This window comes from Elgaria multicarinata, chromosome 2, assembly GCF_023053635.1.
Source record: "Elgaria multicarinata webbii isolate HBS135686 ecotype San Diego chromosome 2, rElgMul1.1.pri, whole genome shotgun sequence".
Taxonomy (NCBI): Eukaryota; Metazoa; Chordata; class Lepidosauria; order Squamata; family Anguidae; genus Elgaria; species Elgaria multicarinata.
The window spans coordinates 11,928,179-11,941,717 of NC_086172.1; the positions used below are offsets into that span (position 1 = coordinate 11,928,179).

The 13,539-nt window shown below is 44.7% G+C and overlaps 1 protein-coding gene across 1 annotated transcript in view; it reads left to right on the forward strand.

The window, feature by feature from the left end:
* Positions 1 to 11,118, forward strand: part of PLEK (pleckstrin) — a 35,391-nt gene extending 24,273 nt beyond the window's left edge. Inside the window, exons 6-9 of the mRNA XM_063118532.1 lie at positions 2,482 to 2,586; positions 5,638 to 5,721; positions 7,247 to 7,316; positions 10,370 to 11,118. Of these exons, the coding sequence (XP_062974602.1) occupies positions 2,482 to 2,586; positions 5,638 to 5,721; positions 7,247 to 7,316; positions 10,370 to 10,509 (399 nt within the window). The 3' untranslated portion in view covers positions 10,510 to 11,118. The remainder of the gene's footprint in view (positions 1 to 2,481; positions 2,587 to 5,637; positions 5,722 to 7,246; positions 7,317 to 10,369) is intronic.
* The last annotated feature ends 2,421 nt before the right edge of the window (positions 11,119 to 13,539 follow it).

Genomic DNA, 13,539 nt, shown 5'->3' on the forward strand with positions numbered 1-13,539 from the left:
TCTGACCAAGTGCAATGTCATCCATGCTGCTGCTGCTGTTTTTGTGTGTGTGTGTGTGTGTTTTACCTCTGTGTATATGTGTGTGAGTGTTGCCTAGGAAAGGTAGCGGCTATTGAGTCACTACAACGCAGCGCTGGTCCCAATTAGTAGTCATTTCATAGGAAAATGTATTGTGTCCATCTGTAAATGTATTCTGCTTACAATCTGGGCTTTTAAACGTATTTCTTTTTGGCCCTAAATAGTTAACCACGTTTATGAGTCCACCCCCCTTACACAGGCCATCTGGAAAATGCTGTCTACAAATCCAGACCTTGGTGCATCTGTTTGCGTGTTTGACACAAGAGGATGGGTTTTATTCCCGTGCCCTGTGTGCTACATCTAGTGACAAAAGTGGGACCCTCTCTCCCCACGCTTTATGGCCAAGTCAGTGAGCACTGCCATGGCCGCAGGCCTTGGGCCCCCTTTTTACCTTTCTCTATAAAGGATCCCAACCATGGGCACAGTCAGTATATTTCTGTCCCACGGTTCTGTGGTTCTATGACCCCTTTGTGGTGCCACAGCAACCAGCTTGGCACTCTGTGTACCTTTTACTTCATCTTTTTATTTCACCGCTGCCACCATATAACTCTGTACCTTACCTCAGGTACTTAAAGAATCCACTCCAGAGTGAAACAGAATAACATTTATTTAATAAGAAATAAGTTTATGCATTTGATCAGGCTTTGTGGTTTCATTTGGTTCAGTACTTAGTTTGTTACGTTAAATATATCAGGTTTTCCTTGCCTCCCCTCCCCTCCAACTCAAATCTAACTCCTCTCATCCCTCTTATTCTCAAAATTATAAAACACAGACCCTACACTCTCTATTCCCTTCAGCAAAACCTAATTCTCTCAATGCCAAATCTCTTCAACTGCTGACTGCCAACAGCTATCCCCCTTCACACACTTGAATCCAACAGCCAATCAGCATCCCCTCCCCCTCCCAACAGAATTAGCCACTTACCATCCTTACCATATGAAGTCCAAACAACATTTACAATACAGATATAAGGCATGAAGACAGTGAAACATCACAAGCACAACTTTAGTAAACACAGGCATGTCTGATTTGGCCCTGAAGTTGTGCTTCCTGTTGTTCTGCATGCATTAGCTAGAATAGGGATCAGTGGGTACATTTGAGTCAGTAGGTACATTTGAAATGTGGAGCAACTGTCATGGGTGCTCTTATGAAATGGCTGTGGGGGGTGGGTGGGTGAGGAAGGCTTGCCCATTCATAAAATTGCTGCCATGGTAGGCATGGCCAGTCACAAGACACTCATTTCTCAGAAGCCAAACCAGTGAGATTAAAAGAAAAATGACTTGCCCAAGAACCTAAATATAAAGTAAAGGTGGGGTCTGGGTTCCAAACACTTTTTTGAGCCCCAATAAAAATGGTGCTGGTGGGTAACACTTTGCTGTGCAGCATGCATGCCACCCTTCAGGTTAAAAACGGAATTAATTTTAAAACAACTTAAGAAATAAAATACAAATCTGGAGTGACAGGGAGCCTGGTGGATGCCAAGAGAAGTGTTCATGGGCACCACTTGAGGACCCAGAGCTACACTCCCAAGTACTCATGGAAACGCTATCTAAGCTTTGTATGTGAGAACGTTCCTGACAAAATCCCAAGTCATATATAAACCTGTTCAGACATTCTACAATTCTGGCTGGCGGCGGCGGCTTCTTCTTCTTCTTCTTCTTCTTCTTCTTCTTCTTCTTCTTCTTCTTCTTCTTCTTCTAAAAGTGCATAGTTTGTGGCTATGCACTGTAGCTTTCTCCTTCATATTAGGAAGGTACAGGCAACGATCTTCTCCTCCAATGCAAAGAGCAACAGAAGGTTGGACGGAGCCCTTCCCTTCGCACACAGTGCATTTCTGCTGCTTACTCCCATTTCCTCTGTCCTGGCGTACAAGAAGCAGCAGCATAACAAGACAAGAACTCCGTCACTGCTTGTGTGGTTCTGGCTCACACTGAAAATGCGTTCTTTGCCAGGAAGGAAAAAGCAGCCCCGGTGCATTAGGAGAGGAGGTTCTTTGTCTGTGTCTCCAATCCAAGTGGATAGAAGTGGCTCAGAGGTGTAATAATGTGGGCCATGAGTTTATGCAAGGATGGGGGGAGGTAGATGGAGCTCAAAGGCTGCCAGTTACTTATCCCTCCTCTACACCAAACAGATGGTTGGTCAAAGAGCTAAACTACATGCTACGTTAAATGCTCCTTGTGTTGGTGATCCTAACTTTTGGGTTTACTTTAGTGTGCAGGGCCCCAATACATATTGAGACCATGGTTAAACCTTTCCACTCAACTGCTTTCTCTCCTAAATCTCTCCACCACCACCATCACATCGCAGGGGCTAAGGAAAAAAAAAGCCTCCATATCTAGAATAACCAGCTGAATTCTTTCAGAAGGCATTTGATAACATGGCTTCTTCCATGCCTTAACACAGGCAGACAGTGGATTCTTCTGTGAAGGAAATTCCAGTGATGATGATGGAGTCTTCAAGGAAGAGTTCAGAGGCACAGTGGTCAAACAGGGGTGCCTACTGAAACAGGTCAGTACATATACCCCTGTTGGTTGCCAACTGGCCATTTGCCTGAGGCTAATGTGAGCTGAATTTCAAAATATCTGGAGGGCACCAGGTTGGAGAAGGCTGTCTTAGAGCAACAAAGTGACTTTGCATCTAAAAGAGCATTGAAAAAATAAATATTGCTTATTTTTCCTTTCCTTCCAACATTTCCTTTTTTTTTCTGGATGGACCCACCCCCCCAGGATTTTTTTTTTCAGTGGCCTCCAAATCTCCAGATATTTTACATCTCTAAACAGGGCAGGGATGTCGAAAGGTTATATGCTTCTGTGCAGTGAATTAAGGCGTATCTTCTATTGTGGATGGGTGAAGTATGACAGCCTTCAGACATTGGGTAGTTGTGTGTCAATAGATCTGGTACTGCAAGATTTCAACAGAATTACAACACTGGCATCACGTACAGGGCATGTGATGTGTCGACAAGTATGTGACTCACTGAGATTGCCACTTGCCTCATTCCATACTATCATGCCATTAAAGAGTGACAATGCTCAAAAGAAGGGATACATGCTAAACTTCCGGTAGAATTTTGACCATCAATTCTGGGGCAATAGGTTCAGGCAAGTTGAGCAATTGCTGCATATTTTTGTGGCGTGATTTTAGATACCACAACTCTTAATAAACGCAGAATACAATTTGGTTTATAAAATATAATCCTGACTTCAAATTTCCCCCACAAAATTATTTGCAAAGGCACTCTCAAACGATGACACTGAAGAGCTTATGGCAACTGTAGGCTACACAAATAAAATTGCTAGCTTCATCAGACCCGGACTTAAACCCATGTCCAAGCTAGATGTGACATTGGAGGTGAATGGATGATAGCACCAGGCCCAGGTCCAGTTTTTTGGGGGGTGAGTGTGGCTGGGCAGGCTGTTCTCAGTGCACATCGGTACCAACCTGCCCACTCCCCGACAGTTCCTGTGGGCCTTCTCCCTCCAGCAGTATTTTAATGGGCTGGCAGCTGAGCACCCACTGCCCCCGGGGAAGCCCACAAGTGTGAGGGAAAGAGGTGGAGCAGCTGCCACCTTCCCCCAACCCGTCCGAACAGTGCCAGAGCTGTTTTTCAATTTTTCAATTTTTGTGAACCGCCCAGAGAGCTTCGGCTATTGGGCGGTATAAAAATGTAATAAATAAATAAATAAAATAAATAAATAAGAGCTGTAATGGGCTGGGAGCTTGGCAAGCACTCATTGCCGCTGAGTAGGACTACCTGTCTGCATGTGTCTTTGTGAAGGTGGCCGCTGCTGCTGGACCTTGCCAGGGAAGGTAGGCCTCCAGCAAATGTCCCACTATGCCAGGTGCTGACACTAGGCTTGGGAGCTATCTTCACGATGCCGAGTTGGTGCTGCATTCCTCCTAAACCCTGTGGTTTCACTTACCCAGGGTGGCGTTGGGTAATCCCCACACCAAGGAGGGAGCACAGCAGTCATCTATGTACTGTCGCTGACCCCTGCCCTCTTCCTGGCTTCCAGCGACCAATCGCCATTCGCCTTCCACTAGGACCACCCTCGTGGATCGGCCATGGAGCGAGATCAAATGGTGGAAGAGCTGGGGTGACCTTGCTCCCACCGAAAAGGTCAGGGTAACTCCTCGATGAGTGGTAAGCAGCAGTTACTGCAGCCGAAACTCTCCCCATGGCCTGAGTTCGATCCCAGCGGAAGCTGGTTCTCAGGCAGCCGGCTCAGGTCGACTCAGCCTCCCATCCTTCCGAGGTCGGTAAAATGAGTACCCAGCTAGCTGGGGGAAAGGTAACTGTGACTGGGGAAGGCCATGGCAAACCACCCCGCTACAAAGTCTGCCAAGAAAACGTCAGCGAAAACAGGCGTCCCTCTAGGAGTCAGTAATGACTCAAGTGCTTTGCACGAGAGGTTCCTTTCCTTTCCTTTTCATGGACCCCCCCCCCCCCCCGGCGGTAGCTGTGAATCTGGGACTGTGTCATATAACTGGCGGAGCACAGATTTGCAGCCACCATGGGGCTTTGAGTGCATATAGACATCGCCCTGGTCAGTGCCTTCAGGGGTGTAAGTGGCATAGTAGACAATTTCTACAAGACCATTTCCTGCATGGTTCTAGAATCTAGAAATTTTACATTGAGATGTGCTTGAGAAGTGTCCTTTCAAATAGCTTTAAATTTATTTCTTCTACCTTTTAATAATTTGAAGAGGTTTATTCAGACATAAACATGACAGCAAGAAGGGGGCCATAAAAAGAGGTGTGCTGTAGCAGGAGCAATTCTGGGATACTTTTAGAAAGTGCACAGCTTAGAGAATATTTTGTTATAAGAAATGTTTTATTATAATTTGTTTGAGGATGAATAAAATATTGTCTAGACGATCATGAGGGTTCCCCCTTTCTTTTTCAAGAATGAATCCCGAACAATTTAAAAATACATATCTATGGGCAATGGCTTACAGAGGTCACTTGCAGCCACACTGAGAAGTTTATTGAAGGCGTCATATAAATCTCTCCAATAAATAAAAGTGAATTAGTGCGGCCTTGACTGTGTCAGGGCAGCAAATGCAGTCCAAGAGTACAGTCTGGTTTCAGAAAAACGAATGGAAATGTTGCTATTGAATCTACTGGGATGGAGACAAAACGACAGACTTACTCACCTGTAAATACAACTGAGTATAGCTCAGTTGTATTCTTGTATTCATTCCTCTAAAGCAGAACATTCAAGTCATTCATTCGATTTAGGCTGGCTCCCTCTGTGCTACAGTTTCGGAGGCAGGCGAAAACTTTTTTGTTTCAGCAGGCTTTTGGAACTATACTGGACCTGTGTTAATGTATTGGATCCCCCCTGCCCCTTTTAACCTGTTACAATTTTAAAAAAAATTTTTTACATGTTTTTAATTTTACTGTAGGTTTAATTCTATTTTAACTTTTGTTATTTATATTTATATGTTTTAATCGTACGTTTTTAAATCTTGTAAACCGCCTTGAGTCCCAGTACTGGGAAAAAGGCAGGATATAAATAAATAAATAAATAAACAATAATAATAATAATTTATTTAGGGGCACCGGAGGAAAAACTGGAAAGTACGGAAGTTTGTGCTGAGAGAGGACCCTGCCTATATGCACTACTACGACCCTGCCGGGGTAAGTTCACCTGCGAGCCGTTTTGGTGGGGGATGTTCTGAGGGTCATTTAGAATGAAACCACCTTCCAAAGAACACGTGAATGACATGGTTGTTCGTGTTACTGTGTTTCATTCTTGGCACCTAACTACTTTAAAAGAAGCGTCTTTAAGACTTAGGACGTTGCTAGATGAGGCGTTAGCGCGGTGTGAGGCCCGGTCTCCCTCCTGTGCATCCAGATGACGCACAGGGGATTCCGCGGTCAGGCCGGGCTAAGACCTCCCTTAACCGGATTCTCGCTTATGGCCCGGTTTTTCCGCAGCCCCGGGGAAATTATATTTTTTTGTCATATGAACTTTACGTTCTTCAAAAATATTGTTTGTGTCCAACTGAGGAAATATTTGTGTTCTGAAATCTAGATAAAATCAAAATTCCAACTGGTCTGGTTTTCCCAGATACTCAAAAAGGGATATTTTCATTCTCCATCCCCAAAACATTCGTGATCATGAGAACTTGCCTCCATTGATCACCGTCTACAACAGTGGCTAGCTAGATGCCTCTAGAAAGCTTGCCTATGGGACTTGAAGTTAATGACTACCCAATCCTTGCATCTGGAAATTGGAGGTGCACTGTCTTTGAACATGGTCCATGGATGTTCCATTTAGCTATAATTATGACCAATAGTTACCAGCCTATCTTCTATGATTTTGCCTAATCTTTTTTTTTTTAATGCCATCTGGACTAGTGACCAGGTATGGTCCATTGCTTTGGGCAGGCAGGAGACAGCTTCCCCTATTGCTGCCCCCAATCACTTCCTGACATACAGAGAAGACCCAAGGTTGTTATGTGACTGTGCACTTCTTGAGATTAAATCCAGTCTGTCTGGAGCAATCCCATTGGTGGATCATGCACGTCTAGTGGCTTCTTCTTTGATGCACAGTGACTTGCCTTCTGTGCATGTGTGCTGCGCATGCTCCAAGATTATACACATGAACAGGCAGCAGCAGGAGACACAGGCAGGGCTGGGGATGATGGCAGTTGTAGTCAAGGCACATCTTGAGGACACCAGGTTGGGGAAGGCTGTTGCAGAGTGTGTGTATTTAGAATGCACCAATTTCAGACAGTGTTTTGACAGTGAGTTTCAGTACTTTAATGGACTCAGTGTTCCCCTGCCCCGCTCCGGTTGTGTCCTGTTCTGTTCACAGAGTTTTTCTTCCATCTGTCATGTTGTTACTGCCAATACATTTATAACACTGAGTTCTAATACTATGTGTCAGGGGCGGGGGAAAATCTCTCCTCACTTTCTCCACACAGTTCATAATTATTTATATAACTCTCGATCAAACCTCCTTCTCCTTGCCTTTCTTTCAAATTAAAGAGCCCCAAACCCATCAGCTTTTCTCCACTTTTTTCCTCACAATCTGTGTCCACCCACACTCCCAGCCGACATCAGGTGCATTTCGCTAGCTCTGGCTCAACGCTGAAAGAGATTCAAAAACGAGTTTTTCACCAAGGTGAAGATTGTTTTTATTTGGAATTCCTTTCAGGGAGAAGAGCCGCTTGGAGCCATTCACTTGAGGGGTTGTGTGGTGACAGCAGTGGAGGACACACCAGATGGTAAGCGCTAAGCAGGAGTGCATAGAGCCCATGCACTCAGTATATATTTATCTGCAAGTATTTGTAGTGTATTCAAGGCTTGAAAGCAAATGGTCCAACACTCACTGTTTTCTTGGTATCAGAACTGGGGCTCCCCGTACCATTATAACCAAGCCATCACACAGGGCCTGCCCAAGAGATTTTGCCACTTGAGGTGAAGGAAATTGTGTCCACCCACCCACATAAACTGACTGGTCTGGCAGTTGAAACTTATTTCAATACTGCCAGACCAGTGGGAGAGCACCTTGCATCACATCTGAGGGATGCAGGCCGGCTTCGTGGGTGCTGGGCAGGCTGCATGGGACACCAGCTCTATTCTCCAATGGAGGCACAGATGTGGCAGTTAATGGCCTGGAAGACTACCGTCACTGCCCCTTCACTTCTGAGCATTCACTGCCTGAGGCAGCCGCCTCACTCTCCCTAATGCTAAAAGCACATAACACAAATTAGCATCTCTCTTTCTCTCTCTGTCAACTTAAAAGTTTTTTTTTGCTTGGATGGTAAAGATTTAATATGAAGAGATGCCCGTTTCAAAATAATTCAAGTTCTGACTTGATAGAAAATATAGATACGGGAAAGCCGCTGAACCCTGCAACTCACCCCGATCTCTTGAGAGATGAAAATAGATAATATTAATAATAATTATTTATTTATTTATTTATTACCCACCTCTCCCTCTGGATCGAGGCAGGGGAAAAAAACCAAACACAATATAATACAAAGAATTAGTTAAAAGAGCATATCAAACCAATACAATATTAAAATAACAATCGCAGTATCTTAAAATTCTTAGGTTTAAAATTCATCTGGGTAGGCCTGCCAGAAGAGACTAGTCTTTACGACTGTCTTAAACTCTTGGTAGTTGCTAGATGAGGCCTTAGTGTGAGGCCTGGTCTCCCTCCTGTGTATCCAGATGATGCACAGGGGATTCCGGGGTCAGGCCAGGCTAAGACTTCACTTGAACCGGGATAAGCGGATTTGCTTATGGCCCGGTTTTTCCGCAGCCCCGGCGGAAAGTCTAACAACTTCCATGGCTTTTCCCGACTGCTCGCTTACGAGTAGCTGGGAGAAGCCACGGACTGGGCACAGCGCTCCATAGGACCGCTGTGCACATCGGGCCGGGGGGGGGAAATCATGGGGGGGAGATGGGGGCCGGGGGAAAGACCAACCCGGCAGGAGAGAGGCGGGGAGAAGAGTGGGCACGGGCACGGGCATCAGGGACGGGGGGCGTGGGGAGAAGAGTGGGCACGGGCCTGGCAAGCGGGGGGGGGAGAAGATCGGGGACAGGGATGGGCCTGGCGGACGGGGGAGGACGGGCGAGCAAGCGGGCAGGGGGGCATCAGGCATTGTGGGGGGGAATCAGGGGCAGGGGGAGCGGGGGGCCCTTTATTTTTTTAAAAAAAATCACTTACCTTGTCCGGCGGTGCGCTCCTGCGCACATGGCCCTTTAACTGGGAAACAAAATGGTGGATACAACGGGGCTTCCCCTTGCCCCGTCGCGTCTTACGTGTGGAAAAGGGCGACGGCGCGTGCTAGTTGCAGCGCGCCGTTGCCCCGACTCCCGGACAGATTATCAGGTAGGTCTAGCAAGGCCCTCAGAGAGAGCTTGAAGCTGATGAATCTCCTCCGGCAGGCCATTCCACAGTCTGGGGGCGGCAGAAGAAAAGGCCCTCTGGGTAACAGTAGCCAGCCTAGTTGTGGCTGACTGGAGTAAATCCTTCCCAGAGGACCTGAGTGTGCGGGGTGGATCTTTGACTTACTTGAAACTAAAGCCTTAGCTAGACCTAAGGTTTCTCCTGGGATCATCCCGGGGTCGTCCCTGCCTGCTCCCGAGATATCCTGTGTGCCATTTACATGAACAGGGATGACCCCGGGACGATCCCGAGATAAACCTTAGGTCTAGCTAAGGCCTAACTCCCATTGAACTCTGGATTGTATCCAGCGGTGGCATTGCACTAGCAGAAAGGTAGTGCGCATGAAAGGTAGGGCACATGAAATTTGCCTACTATCCTTACACACTGTAACTTCCTATGCCCATTGCTCTTGAGGGGTGGGTGAGCTCTGTGGGGATATGGCACGGAGGCATGCAGTAGATGGCGGAATCAGCAAAAATGGGGTGCCCTGCCTTCATGAGCAGAAGTGTTTTCTGCTAGTGCAAAGCCACCCAACCGGACAGCCTCCAGCTGTGCTGAACTGCAACTCCCAGAATTTGCTGGCTGGGAATTATGGAAGTTGCAATCCAACACCTCTCAAGGGTGTCAGCTTAGGGAAGGCTGCTCTGCTGGATACAACCCAATGAGATTTACTGCTAAGTAAACATGCATAGGATTGAATTGTTTAGAAGGGGTTGCTGTTTGTGTGCATGCATGAATCCTACTATGATCTCTTTTTTAAAAGTTTGGGTGTTATTTCAAGTTCTGTTTGTATATCAAGGACAACAACAATTCTGTTGCAACTCTTTTAACTTCCTTAAAGTATCTTCAGACATGATCCCCCCCATGAACACTGGGGAAAGTGGCAGGTTACAGAAGGCTGCTGTAGATTATGGGGTTGTATCCAATGTAAGTCCTGCTTATACTAAATCCCATAAAATTAATTGAACTTAAATTAGATTAAGGCTGGATACAATTCATTGGATGGATTAGATGGATTTTTTAGGTGGAAATAGGGAGAGTTCCATCTGTGTTTGTAACTCTCATGTAAAAATGGAAGGAATTATTTCTTTTGAGGCAGAAACACAGAAACAATCCTTTATCTTTCATTCACTCCCATATTGCTGAAAGGGTCTCTAAGTTTCTCATGACCCCAATGCAAATTAGAAAAATAACGTTGCAATCCTTCTGAGAGAAGCAACTCACCAAGCTGTATTTTGGGTTTATGTCACTTTTTATCTATCCTTTGCATGTTTTGGCATTGATTTTGCTGCTCTGTGACCGTAATAATAACTATGAATGAAATGACTTGAGACACAATCCTTTATCTTTCATTCACTGTCTTTTCTCCCTCACAATTAGGCAAGAAAAATGAAGTCGAGGGGAACCTGTTTGAAATCATTACTGCGAACGAGGTCCACTTTCTCCTGCAAGCAGCCACCTCTGCAGAACGCACAGAATGGATCAAGGCCATTCAGATTGTCTCCAGGACTGGGAAGTGAAGAATCACAGACTGTGGCCCAGGGTTAGACAAGTTGTGGCCCTCCATGTGGTGATGGGAATTGCAGTCCGTCAACATCTGGAGAGTCATAGGTTGCCTACCTCTGCTGTAGCAGAAGAAAGTGTTTCTTGTTCAAAGGGATTTCCCCCCCCCCTCACCCAGGCAGCTCTTTGTAACTTTGCTCATATACATGAATATAAGAGCGGTTTGACTTTTTAACTTTTTCTTTGACCATATTTATCATGCTTGTCTCCCACTGGCTTTCTGTACCTGCCCATCATCTAAAATAGAACCATTTGGTATAATGGAAATATTATAATCAAAAGGTTCTTACTTATTCCTGCCAAGTTAAGGGGAGTGCTTTGAGGCAGAAGCATGAATAAGCGTCACATCAGCCTTATGATTTCTGCATATGACAGCAGTGAACAACTGTTTGGTTTGTAAAATGTGTTCTGCATCAATCGCCCTGACCTTCAGCCACTCCACATCTATCTGTAGATGTCCCCCACTCAAGTAAACAGATTTCTGTTTGTGCCAATAGAGATGTGCAAGAATCAGAGCTGTCACTAACATTAATATGGAAATATAGAAAATACAGCCTTGCCTTTTCTGCCTGTGTCTATTTTTTGATGAATCCATGGGAAGGATAATCATGATAAGTGTGGGTGTTTGTTTTAAACAGCCAGCATTACTGTGGTTGCTCAAATAGATCACAGTCGTCATTTCTTCTAGTGGTTAGTATGCCATAAATAGTTGATAGTTCGTACATTTGACAAAAAAAACTGTAATTCAGCTTTGCTTTCCTGTGCCATGGTTGTAGCATGTGCCTTACTAACATTTGTTTCTAGTCCTCATTGACAAAGGTAGCTTTTCAAACAGTCTTCCCCAACTTGGTGCATACCAGTTGTGTTAGACTACAACTCCCATCAACCCCTGCTAACATGGGAGTTGTAGTGTAGCAGGCACCAGGTTGGGAGAGGCTGTTTTAGAACTTCTGCCAATTAATGTTTAAATTCTGTTCACCTCCAGCTTTTTGATACAATAGTGTATTGATTTACATGATCAAGATGGAACATCTTCAATACAACCATATAGTAAACAAGGGGTGGGTTTTTTGTTTTTGTTTTTAAATTAGACACACCAGAAGAGCAAGCAAAACTCTGCAATCATAATGACACCTTGGGCCAGTTCACCGATCAAATTTGATTTATATTTGCCATACACTCAGATATGTGATTGCTTGGGTAAAAGTCGGTGTCTTAATGGCTTGTTTATACTGGGAGAGCCACAGTGACTTCAGTGATCATGGATTCACTTTTTAAAATATATTTATTATTGCATTTATATCCCACCTTTTCCCCTCCAATGAACCCAAGGCGGCGTACGTAATCCTCCTCCTCTTCATTTTATCCTCACAACAACAACCCTGTGAGGTAGGTTGGGGTGAGAGTCTGTGACTGGCCCAAAGTCACCCAGTGGGTTTCCATGGCTCAGTGGGGACTAGAACCCGGATCTCCCGACTCCCAGTCCAACACTTTAGCCACTACACCACACCAAACATTGTATTCATGGTTATATAACTAAGGCTGCAACTCTGTCAGCAATGGGTTCAACACTGACCTTCCCCTCATGCAGTCCTGCACCTGAGAACACAGCCACATCATTGGAAGCCTTAAAATAGGACAAGGCAATGGGTGGGGAACCTCTTTCAGCCCAAGGGGCAAATTACATTTCAGAGATGCTCTTGGGGAGTGTATTCCAGTGGTGGTTGGAGCAGAAAGGGGCGGGGCCAGAGGCAAAGGGGGCGGGGCCAAACATACCAGCATCTTTTAGCTTAAAACTCTGACTGCCAGTAACAAAGCCTTAGGCAAGGCATTTTTTCAACCTTTCAGAAGAGCAGAAAAAAATGTACAAAGCCCAGGAAACAACCAATCGGTAGCCAGGGGAAAAGGGGGTGGGGGGCTGGCTATTTGGGGAATTGAGGATGCTGGATTTGACCCCTGAACCTGAGGAATTGAACCTCTTTTCACCAAATTGTTTCAAAGCAGTTATAATAAAGCAAAATTAAGAACATAAAATAACCAAAGTTCATTAAAAAAAATGCAATTTAAATAACAACCCCCCTCCCAAAAAAACCCCACACAATAAAGAGTAGAAACTTGAATAATAGTACTTTATTGTTTTATTAGATTCTTGCCTTTTCCTCCAAGGAGCTCAAGGAAACGTACATTTTTTGCCTCCCCAGCCACCTAATTTTATCCTCACAGCAACCTTGTGAGGAAGGTTAGACATAGATAAAATGTGGTCACCCACAGAGAGTATCATGACTGAGTAGGGAAGGATTTGAACCCAAGTCTCTCCCGTCCTAATCCAACATAGAAATGGGAGATATAGATAGATAGATAGAATGGAGATCCATATATATATGTGTGTGTGTGTGTGTATGTATGTATGTATGTATGTATGTGTATGTATATATATATATATATATATATATATATATATATATATATATATATATATAGTTTTAGAATGAACCTCTCTTTAAAAATAAATAAACACCTTGCGTGAAAAGGATAGATTCTTGGATGAGTTTAGACAGGCTATATGAAAGTGGAATGGGTTCAAGACCTTGTCGTTAGTTTTGATTTCACAACTTCAGTATTTATCAGACAATGTAGATTAATCACTAGGCAGAAAGAAATGGTTGAAATGGGAGTCTGTGAACCACTAACTCTCTTCCCTGCCTAGCTGAATTCTTAGCCCTTGGTCTGCTCTTCTGCCTTCTGTAGGGTGACTATATGAAAAGGACGGACAGGGCTTCTGTAACAATTGTAGAGGAAAGGGAATTTCAGCAGGTGTCATTCAGCAGGTGTATGCATGGAGGACCTGGCGGAATTCCCTTGTTATCAAACAGTTAAACCTGCAGGAGCCCTGCCCTCTTTTGTATCTGATCACTCTAGTATAGCTCCTGCAGCTTCAACTGTTAGGATAAAAAGGGAAATTCCCTTTTTTCTAAAACTGTTGAAGA